This window comes from Zymoseptoria tritici, chromosome 17 (genome assembly GCF_000219625.1).
Source record: "Zymoseptoria tritici IPO323 chromosome 17, whole genome shotgun sequence".
NCBI lineage: Eukaryota > Fungi > Ascomycota > Dothideomycetes > Mycosphaerellales > Mycosphaerellaceae > Zymoseptoria > Zymoseptoria tritici.
This window is the reverse complement of record NC_018202.1, coordinates 111,276-129,972: the sequence shown is the minus strand read 5'-3', so window position 1 is coordinate 129,972 and position 18,697 is coordinate 111,276. Positions and strand designations below refer to the sequence as shown.

The following is an 18,697-nucleotide window of genomic DNA, read 5'->3' as shown; positions in this document are numbered from 1 at the left end:
TGCAAAAGTCACGCAGGGTGAGTTTCAAGCCGGGCGTCAATAATGACCTTGGACTCGACGGCATAGACGTGACGATCTGGTCAGATGCGATATCTGGGTACCTCCTTAAGCAGCAGTGATGTCGAGATGCAGGATCCGATGGATGGAATGAAGATTTGAAGGGGAGTGAACGAGGATTTGTCACAGAGAGTTCACATTGTTTTCTCCTCGTCTGCATCGCCTTCGGCCAGACGCCGACATTCTCTTCTTTTCCTCCTTATTGCCCTCTACCGGCCATATTCCCACCACCTCCGCCCTAGCGCGTTCAAACAGACAGTCGCCATGCATAAATAAACAGGGAACAAGGTGAACAAGACTGTTCACTGCGCGGCCAGTCGGTGAGGGATCCGGAGAGCACCGCAGAGTGCCAGAGGGAACGGAGGTGAAAGGAAAGCAACGTCTGGCTAGCGGAGGAGTAGGGCGTGCAAAGTCGCAGTATGGTCGTAGGGAAGGCGGGCGGCTCGAGGGTGGAATAAAGTCTGTAGAAGCAGGCAAGTGGAACTTGAGACTTGGCGATGTGGATGGAGTCTGGCTTCGAGTTCGAGTTGGGGTCCGCTCGGGTGAGGGTCAGATCAGTGAGTGTGTGACTGTGTCAGTAGGATTCACACATAGAGACGGGTCCGACGACTTGGTGTGTTGCAAAGCATTTGCATACGACATGAGCATGCTCGCAGAAGAGGTTGCATGTACGCGGAAGACTCATCTTCTGGGTGAAGCCATGTGCTCATGTCTTGCTGATCATCCGCTTCGAGGAGAGCATTCCGCTGCACGCAGTATCATCACCCAGTATCATGAACCGATTGTTGGAGAGAAACTACGCAACCTGAAGCCCACAAAGGAGAATTGGACCGCTGACCCGAATTCCTCAAACAAGGTCTCGTCTTGTTGGTTCTTCAAGCGGCCTCCGTCTTTGCATTGAAATCCTGGCATGGTCTTGGACATGGCGCCATGCCATCCGCGGTTCGCCGATCTGCTTCCTCTGCTGCCGGAGTCGTCGCACTGCCTCCGCGCTACGTATCATTCTGTCCTTCGCTCGGGTCCACCCGTGGTTCTTGGACGGTTGTTCCGGCTCTTTTGGGGGTGTAAGTAATCGTGTGCATCGGGGATCGACGTGCAATCGGACAAAGCGGCCGTTGTGTCGAGGTTGGAAGAGGTGAATGCAAGAAGCGCTTGGGGTCGTCGTGCTCGTTGAGAATACCGGGGCAGCATGGCTCCGGTTCAGGGTGCTCGATGTCGCTCGCTTCGTGCATTCCCGGCGGTGGTGGAGGCGCAGGTGAAAGACACGCCTTGAGCAGCATCGTGGAGGTGACAAGGAGTCGAATTAAGGGAGCCGGGTAGAGGAAAGTTGGTATGCAGAGGTGAAGTGAGACGAAGAAGGGATGGGATATCTAGCAGAGGAAGAATAAGGAGGGAGATCTGTAAGAGCCCTGGGGGTGAAGAGGCGGGATTGAGATTGCACAACGGAAGCATCTTACCCTCTGTCAGTGAGGACCGCAGCCTCCACAAGCAAATGACAAACTGCCTCTACAAGCAAATGACAAACTACCACCTCCCCTCACACACCTCCTCCTGAAGGTATCCCTCCTCCATCATCTCGCCCTTACCTCACCCAATCCTACCTACCTCTAAGTCCGCTACTTGTCCTCTTCGGGACTCTGTCTCTCTCGCTCTCGGATCCGGCAGAGAAGTGCAGGCAAAAGCGGGTATGTAGAGAGAGGAAAAGCAGCAAGAGGAAAAGTGGGAAGGAACAATAGCAGGGTCGGGTGGAAGTGGAAAGGTGAGAGGTCGCATGTCCCGTCGTCATGGGGAAGGGTCACGTGGCGCGAGATCGTCAACTCTTTCCTGCCTCAGGCAGCTCCTGACACAATGGCGACGGCCAACCCGATACACCCGACGCAAAGCTGCGCTGCCCAGCTCTCGCGACGATCTGAAGGACTGACAAACGACATCAACTCCGCGAATCCACCTCCACCTGCGCCGCCGACGATGACATCGAACAAGCCCTGGACCGCTGGAAGGACGCCTACCTCGCCCAGCCAATGAATTAGTTCTAGCGGGCCTCTTCCGCAGCCCAATCCCGCGCGATGTTTGCTGACGGAGACGATGTTCTGGCCGATGCGATTCTCTACGGCTCTCGATGCAAGACTTTCATGCGCTGGCTGGGCAAGAGCGAGTGGAAGCTGCAGCTGCTGGAGGTGTTTGCCGTCTTTGAAACGCGATATGAGCCACACCTGAGGGAAGTTAAGACCATTGCTTGCATGTGTACAAGGGAGAAGGGCATGACGCTGGTTCAGGGTAGTTCTATGCAGCCGAAGGATCTCAAGGATTGATTACAAGGCTGTGGTTGCGAAGCTCGTGGCGGAAGCCGGTATGAGACCCCCAACCAGACCAGGCCAAAACGGAATGGCGTGCCCAAGGGAATCAAGGACGGAGAGAAAAGCGAGCAGCAAGAGCAGACCATTGTACAATCCCATCAACACAGTGTAAAGGCAAGCTGCCGTCGGGAAGCAGTGCTGCAGAGCTTCTCAAAAAGCGTCGTAAAGGAAAGACAGCGGATGCCACTCCATCGGCGGCATTCAAAGGCTACCGTGTGGAAATCCCGAGCTGCAGCGCAGAGCAAACAGACCGCTAGCAAGAGCATCGCTCGCGGCAAAGGAAAAGACTCCTGGAGGCACAAAGAAGCTCATCGCCAAATGCGCGAGATCATACACGTGCCGTCTTTGGGAAATCCCAGATGAGCTCGGAGGGAAAAGCCCAGGCAGCTCAAGCGAGTCCATCGAAGCAAACCGACAAGGACTGGAAAGGGCAGAGTGGTGAAGATGGTCAAGAGCAGAATGGTGAAGAAATGTGCTCGACCCCTTTCCGGACTTCCAAAAAAAACGTGGCTTTGGGAGGTACACCTGTATTGCAGCACAAGACAGTGCAATTATTACGCACAAACTACTCTCAAAGCTGCGCATTTCAGCGACTCTCGTAAGTCTGCGCCAGCTCGAGTCAACTCGAGCGCGCTGTCTCCATACCTCTCCTCTGCGATCTCGAGACACTCGAGCGCACTCTCATCATGGCCGAAAAGGGCGGGCAGCATCGGTTTCAAGCTGAAGTCCAAGACTGATTACGCAGCCTGGTTCACCATTACACCAGCATGAAGGTCAAGCCGACCAAGACACCCTCCGATGATCCGGACGCATACGAAGACCGTCTGAAGTTGTGGTACGCCAAAGACGCTACAGCACGCGCTTCCATCCTTCGAAGCCTCTCACTAGAGATGCGCGATACGGGTCTCTCTTTCGAGGCTGCGCAAACCGTTTGAAAGCATCTCAAGAATTTCTACGGCAGCACATGTAGCGCGGAAGAATACTAGCTCTACATTGACTAAATCGACAACCTGCGAGTCTATTGAATCCCTTAATGACTTTTGCGCATCATACAAAGCTCGTTTCAGCGCTCTTTATGGCACTGGTCTTGAGATCTCGGTGCTTTAGTCAGTCTCTCGATTCATGAATCAGGTCAGCCCTCACATTCCAATCTGGCGACTAGGCCAATGCCGCCTCCGAGAGGATTTAGCGGTCTCTTATCGCCAAACGCAATGCGCCCGCACCGAACCCTCTACGAGTCCAAACTCCTCGAACGACTACCGACAACTTCGCCGACTGCGAGCATTGTAGTCGCAACAATTACGCCTTAGCCAGCTGTTGAACGAATTTTCCTAACAAGAGGCCAGCGCGTGGCAAGAAAAGGAGGATCCAAAGAAAGAGACGGCGCATTATGTCGTTTCACAAATACAAAACCCCGAGTTGTCGGACTCGGACGACGACGATAAGGCACCATCGTACGCCGGACAACAAAGTGGGCACGGTGCATGGTTGATATTGCCGGAGTCTACAGTCAAAGCACTCCATGCGACAAATACATCCTCGATTCTGGTACCACGACTCACATCATCAACAACATGGATACCATGACCAACACGAAGCGCTTCCATGTTCCTACTAGTATTGGCAAGGGCACTGTCTACACTACTCACATTGGCACGGTCCAAATCGACCTTGCTCACACTGGACCGACAACCCTCTCTGATACACTGTTAATTCCGGACATAGTGGCCAACCTGGTCTCTATGGAGGCTGTTCGCAGTAAGGGTGTTCACTGTATGCGAGGATCTTCTGGATCTATGAGTCGAAATACCACATGTTTCTGATCTTTCTTGACAGGCGACCCTCGAGCATATCCGGACATTGTGGCCGCGCCGACACTGCCTCTCATTGAGCGCTGTGCAATTCCGTTATGGAGTCTCCCATAGGTGTGCGTATCTTGGAAAGCAGAACCGTTGCGGGTGGAGTATGAGTAACTCTGCCGTCGGATCGCGCCAGCGCCAGCAGCGTCATAGCCTCCCATAGGTGTTGTATACTCCCATGTCTTTCTATTCCTTGTCTCGTTGCAAGTCGCAGAGGTACCGCAACGACACTCAAGTGCTCTTCACGAAGGTTGGCAACTTCGAAGTCGTTGCGGCTCATATCTACGTCCATTACATTATGGACATCCACATCTTCTCACGCATTACATAGCTAACCATGCGCATGTTGCGAAGCAGCCACTGGCAGCAACTGTCGATATCTAGCATGGCCGACTCGCACAGTTTCACAGCCGCAAGCCTGTATCGAAGAGAAAGGAAGGTCTGATCGTTGTCACTGCTCATCGCGGTCACCCCCACCCCAAGGAGTATGTGGCCTGCCGCCTTGCTCTGGCTAAGAATATCTACAGCCGCCTGCAACAGTCTCTTTCGTCGGCGGCATGTACAAGGAGCGCTAGACGACTCTTCACCGACATGTGCACGCTGTTCCGCCACCCCGATCTATCGAAGAGAAAGAATGGAGCTGCCAGGCGCATCCGTCACTATCGCCAACTTGTCCTCACTTGATACAAGCAGCGCGTTGGCGTGTATCGCATCGATGGAGGTTAAGAACACGAGGGTGATGCTCTCACTGCTCTTGCGCAAGACGAAGGTATCATTCCTTAAGTCACGGCGCCTCACAGCTCTACTCAAAGCTGTGAAGCTGAAGTCGGAAATCATATCGTCAACGCGGCCGCTCGCAAGATGATGGAGAGGCGGCTCTGGATCGCATATGGGTCAAGTCAGAGGGCCGCATCTATCGCACGAAGGATGTGAAGCTCATTGAAACGACTGAGGACGAGCTTGCTTGGCCTCTGCACGACTCGGACGAACTGGTTCCCTTGGACGACATCTTCATTTTCACTCGCAACACGGCGGACGAAGCTGAGGGTGCCTCATCTGGTACAGCAGCATTAGTCGTTCAACCTGTGCTAACTGGTGAAGAGCTAGTGGTCATCCAAGAAGATGAAGAGCCTCTCGCGGACGACGTTAGAAAACTAACGCTCACTTTCCGGCCTCATTGGACTTCTTGCCAGCTCTTAGCGATATCTGCGTCTTTAAGCACAAGACAAACGGCAATGTTATCTTCACCTACGTGAATGACATGCTGATCATCTCACACTCGATCGCAGAACTTGAAGGCACTGCCGCTCTGCTAGAGGACCCACTTCAAAGTCCGCGACCTTGGTGCCATTTACCACTACCTTCGCATGCGTGTTGTGCGCGACCACAAGGCTCACACTATCCACGGTTGTTCAAGACTCATACTTTCAACGACTGCAGTACAAGTACTCCTTCACCGGCACGCAAGGAGTATCGAACCGCCGTCGGTGAAGCATTATGGCCTGCAATGGTCACTCGCGCTGACTGCTTATATCACCTTGGCCTGCTCTCACGCTTCCTTGCAAACCTTACACAGGGACATCTCGACTCGGTGAGCCTCGCGACATGGTTGTTCACCGGCGCCAAGATCGATGGTCACAACCTCTCTCTCTCTCTCTCTCTCTCTCTCTCTCTCCCTCTCTCTGGCTACGCCGACACCGTCTGGGCTAACGATTACGACGAACGCCGCTCTACCTGCGCCTTCTGCTTTATGATGGCTGGTGTGCTTCTGCTCTGGGGATCCGGACGACAGCCAATTTTAACACTGTCCTCAACTGAAGCTGTATACGTCCCTTTCTTGCTAGCAGCCAAGGAGGCCAGTTTCCTTGGCCGATTCCTGCAATCGACATCACCAAGACCGGCGCCGACATCTTAGACAGAAGATGAGCGCGGCGGCGGTAGTGATCATATGAACACATATGGATGGATGACAATGGGCCATTGAGCGAGAGAAAGGCTCTGTCCCGGTTCTTCAAGGCGGTCGTTGGTGCTATAAGGATTCGTGGAATATTTTTCAAGGAAGGAGGTTGTACCGATGAACGAGCCGGGCCTCGACCTCATGATAGCCGGGTAGATCCAGACCATCTTCGCTCCTATCCCTCGAAACGCATCTCACAAGTCCTCCGCGAGGACATCATCGCTAACGCCTAGGGCTGGATCAACGACCATCTCCGGGCGAAAAGCAACGCCCAATGCGCCACTAACAATAGTCGTCCAACGCACGCAGTGGACAGACTCTGCCAATCGGCCCGGCATCAGCAAGACGTTCTCGATCTTGTCAACCTAGTACCCACAGCACGCGCCTTTCTTCCTTTTGCTCTTCCTTCTACTTCACGTTCTTCTGCCTTCTTCGTTCCGTACTTCCCCTGACCGGACTGCTCGCTATAGCAAACCTGTGGCATCCTCCCCAGCTCGACGAGCGGAGCTATAGGCGGACGGATGTAAGGTTGGATGCGGCGGCGGACGAGTAGATAGAAAAGAGGGCGGTTAAGTCCTAGCTCCGCTCCTTTGGTGAGCGTGGATGACACATGCCAGTCTCGGTGAGAAATGCTGAACGTCGTCCCTGTAGCGAATCCGAACCAAAGGTATCCGACAAAAACAATGGCCATTCAAGCCGTTCAACACCTTCGCTCGCAACCTATCCGGGCGTTCGCCTCCTCTGAACAGAGCCTTGAAAGCTCCCCACAACTCCAGCTCTCCTACGCCCTCTCCCAGCTCTAAATACCCCCAAAGTCGCAAGCAACGTTCACATCTCTAGATCCGGATCAAGTCGGAATCTCGCACGAGGCGTCAAAGGTCGACGAGAAAGCCGGCTCCCAGCCAATCCCTCGGACAGCCTACATTCCTTACACAACTCTGACGGCTGTTGTTAATGCCTCTCCCCTCCACTAGCTTACTTATCTATTATAACCATCTCTACTTTACACACCCTACCGCAATCTCTTGCTCCGATTTTTATCGAAAAATACCTTCCGAGTCCGCGAATGCCTTCGCTAACTGCGAAACCAAACGCCGACGCCGACTTAGTTCTGGTCTTGGGACATGTCTGCAGCGGTCTTGCTAAATGATCGCTCAAGCTGCTGAAGCCGCGGAACTCCCTGGTGGGAAGCAGGATGCTGTTCTCGTCGGCACTTCTGCTGAGGCGTGGGGGGTTTCTATGTCGATGGTGGATTTCTAGACGATAGTGATGGAGCCATGTGCTGCGACGAATGTTGTGGTCGCATATCTTCATGATGCGCTTGGACTAGCATCGGCGTCAATGGCATCAAGACCATCATATGTCATGCTCACGTGGAGGCAGTTCAGAAGGGCAAGTCCAATGGAGGCAGGTAGAACTAGACCCTGCTCTCGGAAAACCAATGCATATGATCGAACGTCGACTCCGAATAGAAAGACAACTTTGCCATTGTGCGTGCAGCTCAGGTAGCTTGAACCCTGTTGGAATAAACGAGTAGATAAGGCGATACAAAGCTAAGTAATCTGTCTACCGAGGGGACTCGAGGCCCTTATATCCCCCTCGTGTGTATATAGATAGAATAGCCCGTAATAGACTGCGTTATTAGCCCTGTTTCGTCCCTTTGTTTCGAGCTATATCTAGCAGGTCCTATATCTCCCGATATAGTCCCTTTATCTCCCGATATAGTCCTTTTATTTCTAACACTCCCCCTACTTCCTATACCTCTCGTAGGTTAGGAAGTCCTATTAGTAGAGTATTCGGGTATGTCCGGTTTAACTAACGATGCCTTCGATCGATAGTTTGTCCGGGTATCGGCTTATTAATAGCTTATCGATTCCTATAATCGATAGCTTGTCTATATATCGACTCCTTCGGTCGATAGCGTATCGATTCCTTCGATCGATAGCTCGTTCGTATATCGACTCCTTCGGTCGATAGCGTATCGATTCCTTCGATCGATAGCTCGTTCGTATATCGACTCCTTCGGTCGATAGCGTATCGATTCCTTCGATCGATAGCTCGTTCGTATATCGACTCCTTCGGTCGATAGCGTATCGATTCCTTCGATCGATAGCTCGTTCGTATATCGACTCCTTCGGTCGATAGCTTATCGATTCCTACGATCGATAGCTTGCTTGTATATCGACTCCTTCGGTCGATAGCTTATCGATTCCTACGATCGATAGCTTGCTCGTATATCGACTCCTTCGGTCGATAGCCTATCGATTCCTACGATCGATAGCTTGCTCGTATATCGACTTCCTTCGGTCGATAGTATATCGATTCCTTCGATCGATATACGTTCCGGGTACTTAAAAGACGGCTTATATAAGTACTGTCCAGGCCTCCGCTTTAAGTACTTCGTTGCCGTTTAAACGAGTATTCTCGTTCGTCGAAACCGGCTCGTAATCCTTCGTTTCGAAATCCTTCGTTTCGATGTTTCCTTTCGATTCCTTTGCTCCGACGCTTATAGGGGCTCGGGTAAGTACGTCTTCGATTTCCGTAAGCCCGTACTCGGTTTCCTTAAGGCGTTGTACGATATCGTCGAAAGATATCTTCGAAAGTCCGGCCGCCTTAAGAGCAAAGATCGTAGACCTATACTCTTCTCCTAGGCTCTTTAGGAGGATCGTCTTTTTCGAGGTATCGGTAGGCGCTTCTTCCGGGCAAAGCACCTTAACTCGGATTTGGATTGTCGATAGTTTAGACGCCGTAGTATCGATAGACGTCGTAAACTTAAATCCGTAGAATTCCGTAAGTAGGACTTATACTAGCTCCTCGCTAGTAGTCTCGCAGACGCTACGTAGCTTATCGAAGCATTCTCGAGCTGTAGAAAGGCCGAGGATATGTACACGGTACTCGGGGCCCGCCGCAGTCTTTATAATAGCTCTTGCTTTTGCGTCGTTTTGCTTCGAGTTTAAAGCGTTGTTTCCGGTCGATTCCGAGGGCGTAGTAGTCCGTATAGTCGATAGCAGACCTCTCGCCTCGAGTAGGTCGCTTAGTAAGTCGCTCCAGTCGAGCCAGTTGTCCGTAGATAGCCGAGGAATGCTAATAGACGTCTTATATTCCGTAACGAGGTCGTCCATTTCGAGTGCGTATAACTCTACGAGTATTTGTCGTATCGATACGATTTTTAATTTGTCGGATCCGCAAGGGCCGGTTCTATATTCCCCTAGCGTATCGCTGTTATACGTCGGCGCGGCGTTGCGTAGTTGTGTATCGAATCCGGCTTGTTATCGTAGGAGAGGAGAGAGATTCGGGAGCCGACGTTGTTCGGAAATCTGCCTATTTCGGACTAGTGGATTTTACAACCGAAGTTGGACTGTAGCAATGTCTGCTTTCGGGCTAGTAGGCTTTCGAAATCCGGGGTAATGCTGAAGTGCGCTATACGTGTGCTAAGATATACACGTTGTATATCTAGGCCGCTGCTGCTTCCGGGCTTATAACTGTTGGAATAAACGAGTAGATAAGGCGATACAAAGCTAAGTAATCTGTCTACCGAGGGGACTCGAGGCCCTTATATCCCCCTCGTATGTATATAGATAGAATAGCCCGTAATAGACTACGTTATTAGCCCTGTTTCGTCCCTTTGTTTCGAGCTATATCTAGCAGGTCCTATATCTCCCGATATAGTCCCTTTATCTCCCGATATAGTCCTTCTATTTCTAACAAACCCGATTACCTAAACTGTCGCCCTCAAAAACTCCGGGTCGGTTGTCGGGCAGCGTCACTTGACTTGAAAACTGTTCCGCTGCGTGCAGTGCCCATGGATTGAGTACGTACGAGTGAGTCCCTTGCCGCAAATCCACCCGAGCGGGGGGGGGGGGGGGGGGGGGGGGCATCTTACATATCCCATCTCTTACAAACTGAAACTCTCCACGTCTCTCCTCGCACGAAGAAAACGAAGACTCCTCCCCGCCCTTCCATTCACATCACATCCCCTCCTCCCTCCCACCCCGCAACCCCCTCAAAATACGCCTCGACGAAGCAATTCAACCCCTCCACTACATCCCTCCATCCACCATCCCCCCGTCGTCCACCACCACCACCATCATCACGGCTACCAGCCTCGCTACTCCCACCAATCCTCAGCCCCGCCACCAACCCCAACACCCTAACCCTCAACCCCTCCGCCTCTAACCGCCTCTCTTCCTCCAGTGCCCGACATGAAAACTTCTTCTCCCGATTCGGAAATCCCTCGTCCCGCGCGGCGAGACGTGTTAGTTTCGCAATTACCCTTTCCATCTCGCGCACTCCGCGGATCTGTTGGTCCCGCAGCGATGTTGGTGAGGGGAAGATATGATCGCCTCCTTTCCCTCCTCCTCCTCCTCCTCCTCCGCCGCTAACGTTCTCCCACCCGGCGGCGGCGTCATGCTCGTCCGTGGCGTTGAGATAGGCTCGATGGAGAACCGCCACGCTCTTCAAATACAGCGCCAGTTCCACCGTCGTTAGCGGCGGCGGCGGCGTCGGCGTCGTAGGAGGAGGAGGAGGAGGATAAACCTCGGAGTCGTGGTCCTCCTCCCGCGCCGAGGGAATCAGCTCCACCAATGCCCTTCGACTCTTTCCAGCCGCCATCGCCCGCTCTACCGACCACCCGGGACCCGGCTCCAGTACTCCGCTACTCCCAGTTTCCATTATACTAGCCGGCGATGTTGATAACCAGGAGACCGTCGCATAGGCGAGTAGCAGGAGGGAGAGGACGATCAAGGCGAGAAGGGAGTTGGAGGAGAGGGTGCCGCTGCGGAGGTACTCGGGGAGAGCTTTCAGATGGGTGAGGACGGGGCGAGGACGTCGTCCGGGTAGGGGCGAGGAGGATGGTGGTGGCGGCGAGAAGGGGGGAGAATCGATGAAGATGTCGTCGTCGTCTGGTTTACGGGGAGGATGGAGGCTCGACGATGGAGAGGGAGGTATGTCGAGGTGCTCGTCCTCCTTTGCAGACGGATGAGCATCTCCACTACTACCTCCTCCTTCGAACGGCATCATTTTCTCCAACAAGGTCGGGGACACGTTTCGCTTGGTGATCTGTGCCGAGTGGTTAACTTTTTTTCTTCTTTTTTTTTCCTTCGACAAATGGACGTTGGGCTTGATCGGGAAGGAAGGAACACCGTGTCGGTCGGAGATTTGTACAACAACAATAACAAGGCATACCTTGAGCGTGCCCTCGGCCGACGACGCGGAAGAAGAAATGCGTGGTCCTGCGCCCTGACTTGTATCGTCGTCGATGACGAGTTCGGAAGGGATGCCGGCAGGCGGTTGCGTCGTGCGAAACTGCGATTTTTTGCAAATGCGTTAGTTTGGTGGGGGCTGGATGGTGGAAGAAGCAAAAGATCGCCACGGGGCTGGGGATGGAGAAACCCATACTTCGAGTGTATGATCGACGGCTGGAGACGTGTTGGTGTTGGTGTTGTTGTTGTTGTTGACTGGTCCTTGACTGTAGTTCGAGGTCGAAAAGAAGCGGGAGAGCCATTCGAATGAACGATTTGCGACGATGATCTGCAAGGGCTGGATTTTTTTTTCGGGATGAGTCGCTGGTTTCAGAAGAAAGGGGGGAGAAGAACGGAACGACTGACCTCCTCACCGCCGCTGCTCGCAGAAGAAATGCTCGCCAGGAATGATGATGTTTCACCACCGTTCTCTCCACCACAGTCGTCGCGCAGGTCAACAATGTTACCCCCGCCTTCAACTTCCACTCCCCCGCGCCCGTGCTCCTCTTCTTCCTCTTCGTGATCGCTATCCCGAACGTGCCCCTCAAGCTCATCCTCAGACTCCGAACTAACCTCTTCCTCCAACAGCTGCACTTCCCTCGCGAGATCCTCCGGAAGCTCCTCTCCTGCTACACCCTCCAGTTTCGAAGTGACCCCTTCCACGCGCTTTGCGAGGGTATGAGCCAGCGCGGGTGATGTGCTTGGCGGGTTGGGAGGAGTAGTGGGTATTGGTCTCGTGGTCATCGCAGTCGGAGTCGAGGAACGGGACGGCGGCGGCGGCGGCGGCGGCGGCGGGGGATACGATTTGTCTTGCTGGTTCTTTGGTTCGCGCTCGCCTTCGAGTTTGACGGCGTGCTGGGACTCGACAGCCTCGTTCGAGCGGGGTGAGGGCGTGTTGTTGAGGATGGACGAGGGTTGCACCTCCTCTTTCGCCTCTTCCTCCATCGATGATGATGATGATGATGATGATGATGACTTGTGCTCGGAGGCCCGCGAAGACGACGGAAGAAGAGAATCGGCGCTGGTCGCAGGGGTTCCAGAGGGTACTACTGGACGGTAGACTTGTGAGGGAGAACAATCGACTGTTCTCCCTCCCACTGTAGGATTGTCCACCTCCGCGCCGTCGTCGCCCAAAGCAGCCGTTGCCCTCAGCCCCTCGGAATGAGAAGAAGAAGAAAGGGAAGACTCCCGGTCGGCCATTTTCTGCTCGCGAGGCGATGTGGTGGGCAACACGGGGTTGGTGGATGATGATGACATCTCTCTCCCGAGAGAGAGAAAGGGTTCAGGCCAGGCGATGATGGGAGGGTAACTTTGCTCGACCAAAGAAGCGGGCAGGGAAGAAGAGAGAGAGAGAGATAGGGTTTTGATGCCGGGTGGTGTTTGTCTTTTCTCGGACGGAGAGATACTTTTCGCCAGAGATGGAGAGAATGAGTGAGGTTCGGAGATTGGGTGTAGATGTAGATGTGAATGGATGGATGAATGGATGGAAGAACCTGCCTGTCATGACCCACTACGCGGCGGTCCCCCTGCTCGGCAGCATTCCATTCCTCCTCATCATCGCGACGGACAAAAAACCCCCCTTACCCTTCCTCTGAAAGTTTCAACAAGTTTTCCAAAAAGACAAGACCGACCCCGGAATCCGAAAAACTTCTTGAAAAAAGGTTTCCCCCCAAGTGTTGACGTGCACCGTGTGGTGGTACGTCAAAATTGCTTGCTGCGGGTAGCCGGCTTGGTATTGTTTCGTGCCGAGGAGGTGGGATGATGATTGGTGATGAGCAGTGGGAGGTACTGATACTGCTGCTGCTGATGATGAACACGAGGTCAGGAGGGATTCTTGGTGGGAGGAGGCGTGTTTCTCTCTCTCTGGCTCACCTTTTGAAATCATCATCATCATACCGTCTCTTGTCGTCAAAAGTTAACCAAGTCCCATGTCCAAAACCTTCACACTGCCGCCGCCGCCGCATTCCCTACAATTAAAAGGCCTTTTTCTTTCGGCCAGTGACTGATTGACTGAGCGAGAAGCAGAGATCCGACCAAACACACGCACAAAATCGAAGAAGAGAAAACAACATGCCCGATTCCTTATTCTACACCTCTCATCTCTCCGACTATCCCTCTCCTGACGACTCCTCTCCCAACACAACGACCAGCCGCCGCCGGCGCTACCAATCCCGTTGCAAACGCAATGGAGAGGAAGAAGATGAAAAAGAAGCAGCAACAACATCATCATCACCACCTCCTCAGCAAAAGCAAGCCATGGCGCGAAGAGGAAGAAGAAGAACAAGATCAGAGAAGCGTGGGCGGGCGACGATCCCCAACGATGGTGTGGATATTTCTCATGCTCATTTGCCATCCCCATCCCCATCATTCTCCTCCCGCTCATCCAGCACTTCATCCTCCGACGCTCGGGTACTCGCCCGTCACCAACATGGCTGGAACCTCCAAGAATGGAACGCCCTCCAGGTCGGACTCCGCGGGCTCCATGGGGAAGTGCGGGAATGTATCAAGGGAGAGGATGATAAAATGGAAGATGATGGGGCGTGGAGGGAGCGGTTGGATCAGGTGAGGGGACGGATGGAGGTGTTGGAAGGGAAGCTGGGTTTTGACAACAATTCGGCCGCATGTCTTGATCATTCTTCTCGGAGGGTAGGAATGAGACATGTCTTCGGGCTGGCCATGGTGCTCGGCGCCGTTCTCGCCATGGTTGGCCTTGGGATATCATGGTATGACCAGGGTGCCATGACCGGCAGTGCTCCCCTTCCTCCACCGACGTGTCGTCTTCCCGCGGTCGCGCCGTTTCCGGCGTTGAATCTTGCCGGTGTCATCTCGGGCGGATTGTCGACTGATGAGGTTAAGAGGCTTCGAGGGTCGGGGGCGTTGTGGGAGGTGCTGGAGAGAGCGATGGGTCAGGCGGAGGGGTATGTGGAGGGATTTCATCGAGAGGTGGAGGTGATGGTTGGTGGTGGCGAGGAGCGGGCGGTGGGAGTGGAAATCCAGGAGGAGTCGATAAGGGTGACCATGTCGACGACGGAAGCACGCGAGCCGGTGTGTTGGGTGAAGATGGTCGGGGTGGAAGGGGAGTTTGAAAGGTTGTCGCGCGGGTTGAGGGTGTTGGGCGAGGTGGTGGCGGCGTTAAGATGGCGGGAGGAGGTGTTGAGGGAGAAGGAGGTGTTGAGGGTGGAGGAGGAGGAGTCGATGTCGATGGTGTCGAATGAGGAGGAGTCGATGTCGTTCAGTCGTCGAGTGGGAATTGTGTTGGATTCGATCAGTTCCAAGTTGCGGGATGCGGCGAGTCGGGCCGAGTTGGGAGGGAGGGAATGGGTGAAGGAGGCGAAGCCCGAGGCAGGGGAGGATTGAATCAACCTCCCATCAATATTCCTGACATCCATTGAACTCCCATCAATATTCCCGACATCCATCAACCTCCCATCAATATTCCTGACATCCATCAACCTCCCATTAATATTCCTGACATCCATCAACCTCCCACCAATATGTCCTGACATCCATCAACCTTCCATCAATATTCCTGACATCCATCAACCTCCCACCAATATTCCATTCCATTAATCTCAAACATCCCGTCGTCTTGAAAATGTTCTTGCAGGTGACGGGACCTTGATTGATGACATCAGACCTTGACACGCTCAACACGCGACGCGACGCGACACGATTGATTGATCCCATGAACACCAAAATTCATTCAAGAGCATCATCTCAATCATCTGAATCATCTGAATCATTTGAATCATCTGCGTCGTTCGTTTTCATTTCTCACAACATCCACCACCAACCCCAACCCGATGGACAATGCGCCGAACTGGTTCCGCTCCTCCACCTCCACCACCTCGCCTAGAACTACAACCCCGCAAACGCCCACGCCCACGCCCGACGCCGCCGACTCTTCGATCCCTTCACCTTCCACTCCATCATCATCCTCCATGACCAAAGCCGAAGGTTTGGTCAAAATGGAGGAAATCACCCGAAAAGTGAACCGAAAGATTGCGAGGAAAGAGGCGCGGATTTCGAAAAATGCTGGTTCGGACACGAATTCTCCCGCCTCGACGGTGACGACCCCGGCGGCGAAAGATAAGTCGAAATCATCGTCCAGGCGGAGAACTCGAGATGAACATCATGATCGACTTGCTCGGGGTGATTCACCACCGGGACACCCTCATTCCGCCCCACCACGACCGCGACCCCCACCACCACCGCAGTACCAACACCACTCCTCCTCCTCCTCCTCCACTCCTGCTCCTCCCGGATACGACCCTCTCTACGACGTCCATCAGAGCCAATATCCTCCATATCAACCCCATCCATATCAACCTCATCCATATCCACCTCATCAATATCAAGATCAACCTCAGCAACAGCCCACAACTGTTCCTCGCCCGCAAGCATCCCACCTCCCCCGAGAGGAAGACACAGTATGGTTCTTGTGCGGTCACTTACTCGACGTGGGCAAAGCGATTGGAACTGCGTTCGTGTGCATGTTTCGATTTTGGTGGTGGTTGGTACGGAGTGACTGGAAGTTTCTGTACTGGCTGTGGTGTTGGTGCATGAGCGATAAGGATGATCTGCGGAGTGATCATCTTGGCCGTGGTGGTGGGGGAAGACATGACGGATGGAGCGATGGGAATGACGGTCGTGGGAGACATGATGGAGGGAGGACGGAGGAGGAAAAGGAGAAGAGCAGAGAAGACGATCATGTTGGGTGGTTGAAGAGGTGCTCGCAGGTCTACGAGGCGGTCTGGCAGCGCAAGGAGCCCCAATTGAACCATTATACACCCACCAAAGTCATCATGTCCTCCTCGTCAACGAGGACATTACCCCAAGAACCACCTCAATCCCCTCGAAATACATCTCCTCAGTCTCAGGAAGCCACTCCCTTGTTCATGCCACCGCAATACCAACAACACACCAACTCCGGCACGCTGCGACAACGGATACACACTCCCTCAGCCATGGCGCATACCCCGGACCCGGCCTATGCTCCTCCTCCTCCTGCTCAGCCTCCCTCAACTCCTGCCCCTCTTCGACGACGACGACTTTCCTCTTGCACACGAATCCTCGTCGGCACGGGAATCCTCATCCCCATCTCCATCTTCATCATCCTCCTCTCCCTCTTCCTCCCACCTCCCACCCCTCACAATCCCCACCTCCCCATCGACAACCTCCTATCCGCCATCAGCCACACCTCCACCGCCCTCGAACTCCTCACCGAGACGGCCAATCGAAGATCCGACTCCAACGTCTTCGCCTGCGGCATGATCGAAACCGCGGCCGAGACCATCGCTGAGCCACGGACGCATGCACCGATTCGCCGAGCTTTCCGAGCTTTGGCGGATGAGGGTGGGTGGGCGTGTCCGGATACACTGAATTATACCAAGGCCAAGCCGGTGGATGTGACCTTGACGAATTTGGGGGTGGCGTTGGCGGAGGAATTGTGGTATGTGTCTTGTCTTGTTTTGTTGTCATCTTCACCCAACCTCCTCTCTCTCTCTCTCTCTCTCTCTGCATCTTTGTCTTTACCCCAAAAAGCTCACGCCAAGTTCTTCCCACAGGACCATGACCACCCTCCTCAACCGCTCCGTCATCACCTCGCAAGAGCTCGCCGCGGAGTCGGAACACATCGCGGCTCGCATTCGAAAAGCCGCTCCTCGATCCGAACTGTGTCGAGTCGTCCCTCTCCAATCCCACGCCCACGCCCACGCCCACGCCGTCTCACCTCGACCTCAGACATCGTGGATGACGACATTCCTCCCCTGGACGACTCCTTCCCCACCCACTTCCTTCTCCTCCTCCTCCCCTCCGATCCACGACTCCGCCGCCTTGAACTATGAACTCGACTACCTCAACATCACCCTCTCCCCCGCCGTCGCCTCTCAGGCCCACACTTTCGCGCAGCTCGAAAAAGTGGGCCGACAATGTTTGCAGCGATGGAACGCGTGGACGGCCTACGTCCCCTTGGAACGCCTGTCGCCGGAACGCGGCCTGTACACGATGCAGAATATCGAGGCGTTGTGTAGGGAGTTCGTCCGCGAGGAGGACGTGCCTCTTCCTGACGAAGCGGTGGGAGGTCATGCCAATCATCCCTCCTCCTCCTCCTCCTCACCAAATGAGATCATGCATGAGCTCACGGAGAAGGTGGTGGGAGCGCAGAAAAAAAAGTCAAGCTCCCTTCCCTTGAATGTGCGGGCGCAGGAGGCGTTTGAGCGAGCGAGGAGGAGACTCTTGGAGGTGGAGGAGGGGGAGAGGCATCGCGAGATGGAGCCCGTGGAGGAGGAGGAAGAGGCAAGGCGTCGGGCTCTGAGTGGTGGAATGCAAAGCCATGGCTTCAATTGGCTCGCGCCGTCGCCGCACCGGGAGAAGAGCGCGGCGGGAGGGTGGTGGTCGTGGTTGTGGCGCTGGCTGATCGATCGCATCGATTGGCGTCAAAGCCAGACTGGGTCTACTGCTGCGGCGGCGAAGCGCAGGGACGCGGCGACTCGCCGGAGGAGGTGTCGTGTCTTGGGCGTGGAAGAAGATCTGTCCAAGAAGAAGAAGAAGCAGGAGTCTCGTGGTGGCTATGATTATGACTATGATCACGACGGCGATGATGACGATGATGATGATGATGTTGATGATGATGGGCATGGGCCCGTCGAAACGCTCCAGGTCACCTGTCGGCGCTGGTCCCAGTGCGCGCGGCAGGCGGGTCAGTTCCGGAGGGTGGGGGGTGGTGGTAGTACTGCCACCGACCGTGCTGCTGCCGCCGCTGCTGCTGCTGGATGAGGAGACGAGAGGATAGGCTTCAAAGACGAACGCAAGATACCCACGAAATCCATAGTCGACGAAAACAAAAAACTTTTGCTCGTAAACCAAAGGACAAAGCGCTTTTCCAGCGACGCGGAGATTCATAAAATCCTCAAACACCTCACACGATACGGGCGCGAATTACTGAAAATAAGTCCAATGCTATACAGCTGTCGTCCTCCTCAAAGGATAGTTAACAAAGCAGGTCACAAGGTATCGAATTCGAAGCGCGAGAAAAGCTAGTTGCTAGTAGAGGATTTTTTTTTTTTCTTTCCTCCCAGGGCAGTCTACGGATTGAAACTTTTTACAAGCGTTTCGGACGGAATTTTACGGGCTAATAGGGGCGGGGCGGTGGTACGGAGGAGTGAGTGGGGTCGCGAAAGAAGAACTTTTGTTTTGGTAGAATGAAGTTTGCCGTGAAGCCGGTCG

At 54.0% G+C, this 18,697-nt stretch overlaps 4 protein-coding genes across 4 annotated transcripts; 3 read left to right on the top strand and 1 right to left on the bottom strand.

Moving 5' to 3' along the window:
* Window positions 1–3,181: 3,181 nt before the first annotated feature.
* MYCGRDRAFT_97791 (uncharacterized protein) lies at window positions 3,182–4,339 on the top strand (the record flags this gene model as incomplete). Its single annotated transcript, XM_003847161.1, has 4 exons — window positions 3,182–3,249; window positions 3,761–3,868; window positions 3,925–4,187; window positions 4,251–4,339. The coding sequence occupies 4 exons, from the start codon at window positions 3,182–3,184 to the stop codon at window positions 4,337–4,339; spliced, it is 528 nt and encodes a 175-aa protein (XP_003847209.1).
* A 5,854-nt stretch (window positions 4,340–10,193) lies between these two features.
* Window positions 10,194–12,670, bottom strand: MYCGRDRAFT_97790 (uncharacterized protein; the record flags this gene model as incomplete). The annotated part of the gene is made up of 3 exons (XM_003847096.1): window positions 10,194–11,288; window positions 11,415–11,534; window positions 11,837–12,670. The coding sequence occupies 3 exons, from the start codon at window positions 12,668–12,670 to the stop codon at window positions 10,194–10,196; spliced, it is 2,049 nt and encodes a 682-aa protein (XP_003847144.1).
* An 870-nt stretch (window positions 12,671–13,540) lies between these two features.
* MYCGRDRAFT_111762 (uncharacterized protein) lies at window positions 13,541–14,827 on the top strand (the record flags this gene model as incomplete). Its single annotated transcript, XM_003847162.1, has 1 exon — window positions 13,541–14,827. The coding sequence occupies one exon, from the start codon at window positions 13,541–13,543 to the stop codon at window positions 14,825–14,827; it is 1,287 nt and encodes a 428-aa protein (XP_003847210.1).
* A 446-nt stretch (window positions 14,828–15,273) lies between these two features.
* Window positions 15,274–18,247, top strand: MYCGRDRAFT_97788 (uncharacterized protein; the record flags this gene model as incomplete). Its single annotated transcript, XM_003847163.1, has 2 exons — window positions 15,274–16,922; window positions 17,038–18,247. 2 exons carry the CDS (start codon window positions 15,274–15,276, stop codon window positions 18,245–18,247), a joined length of 2,859 nt encoding a protein of 952 aa, XP_003847211.1.
* Between the last annotated feature and the right edge of the window lie 450 nt (window positions 18,248–18,697).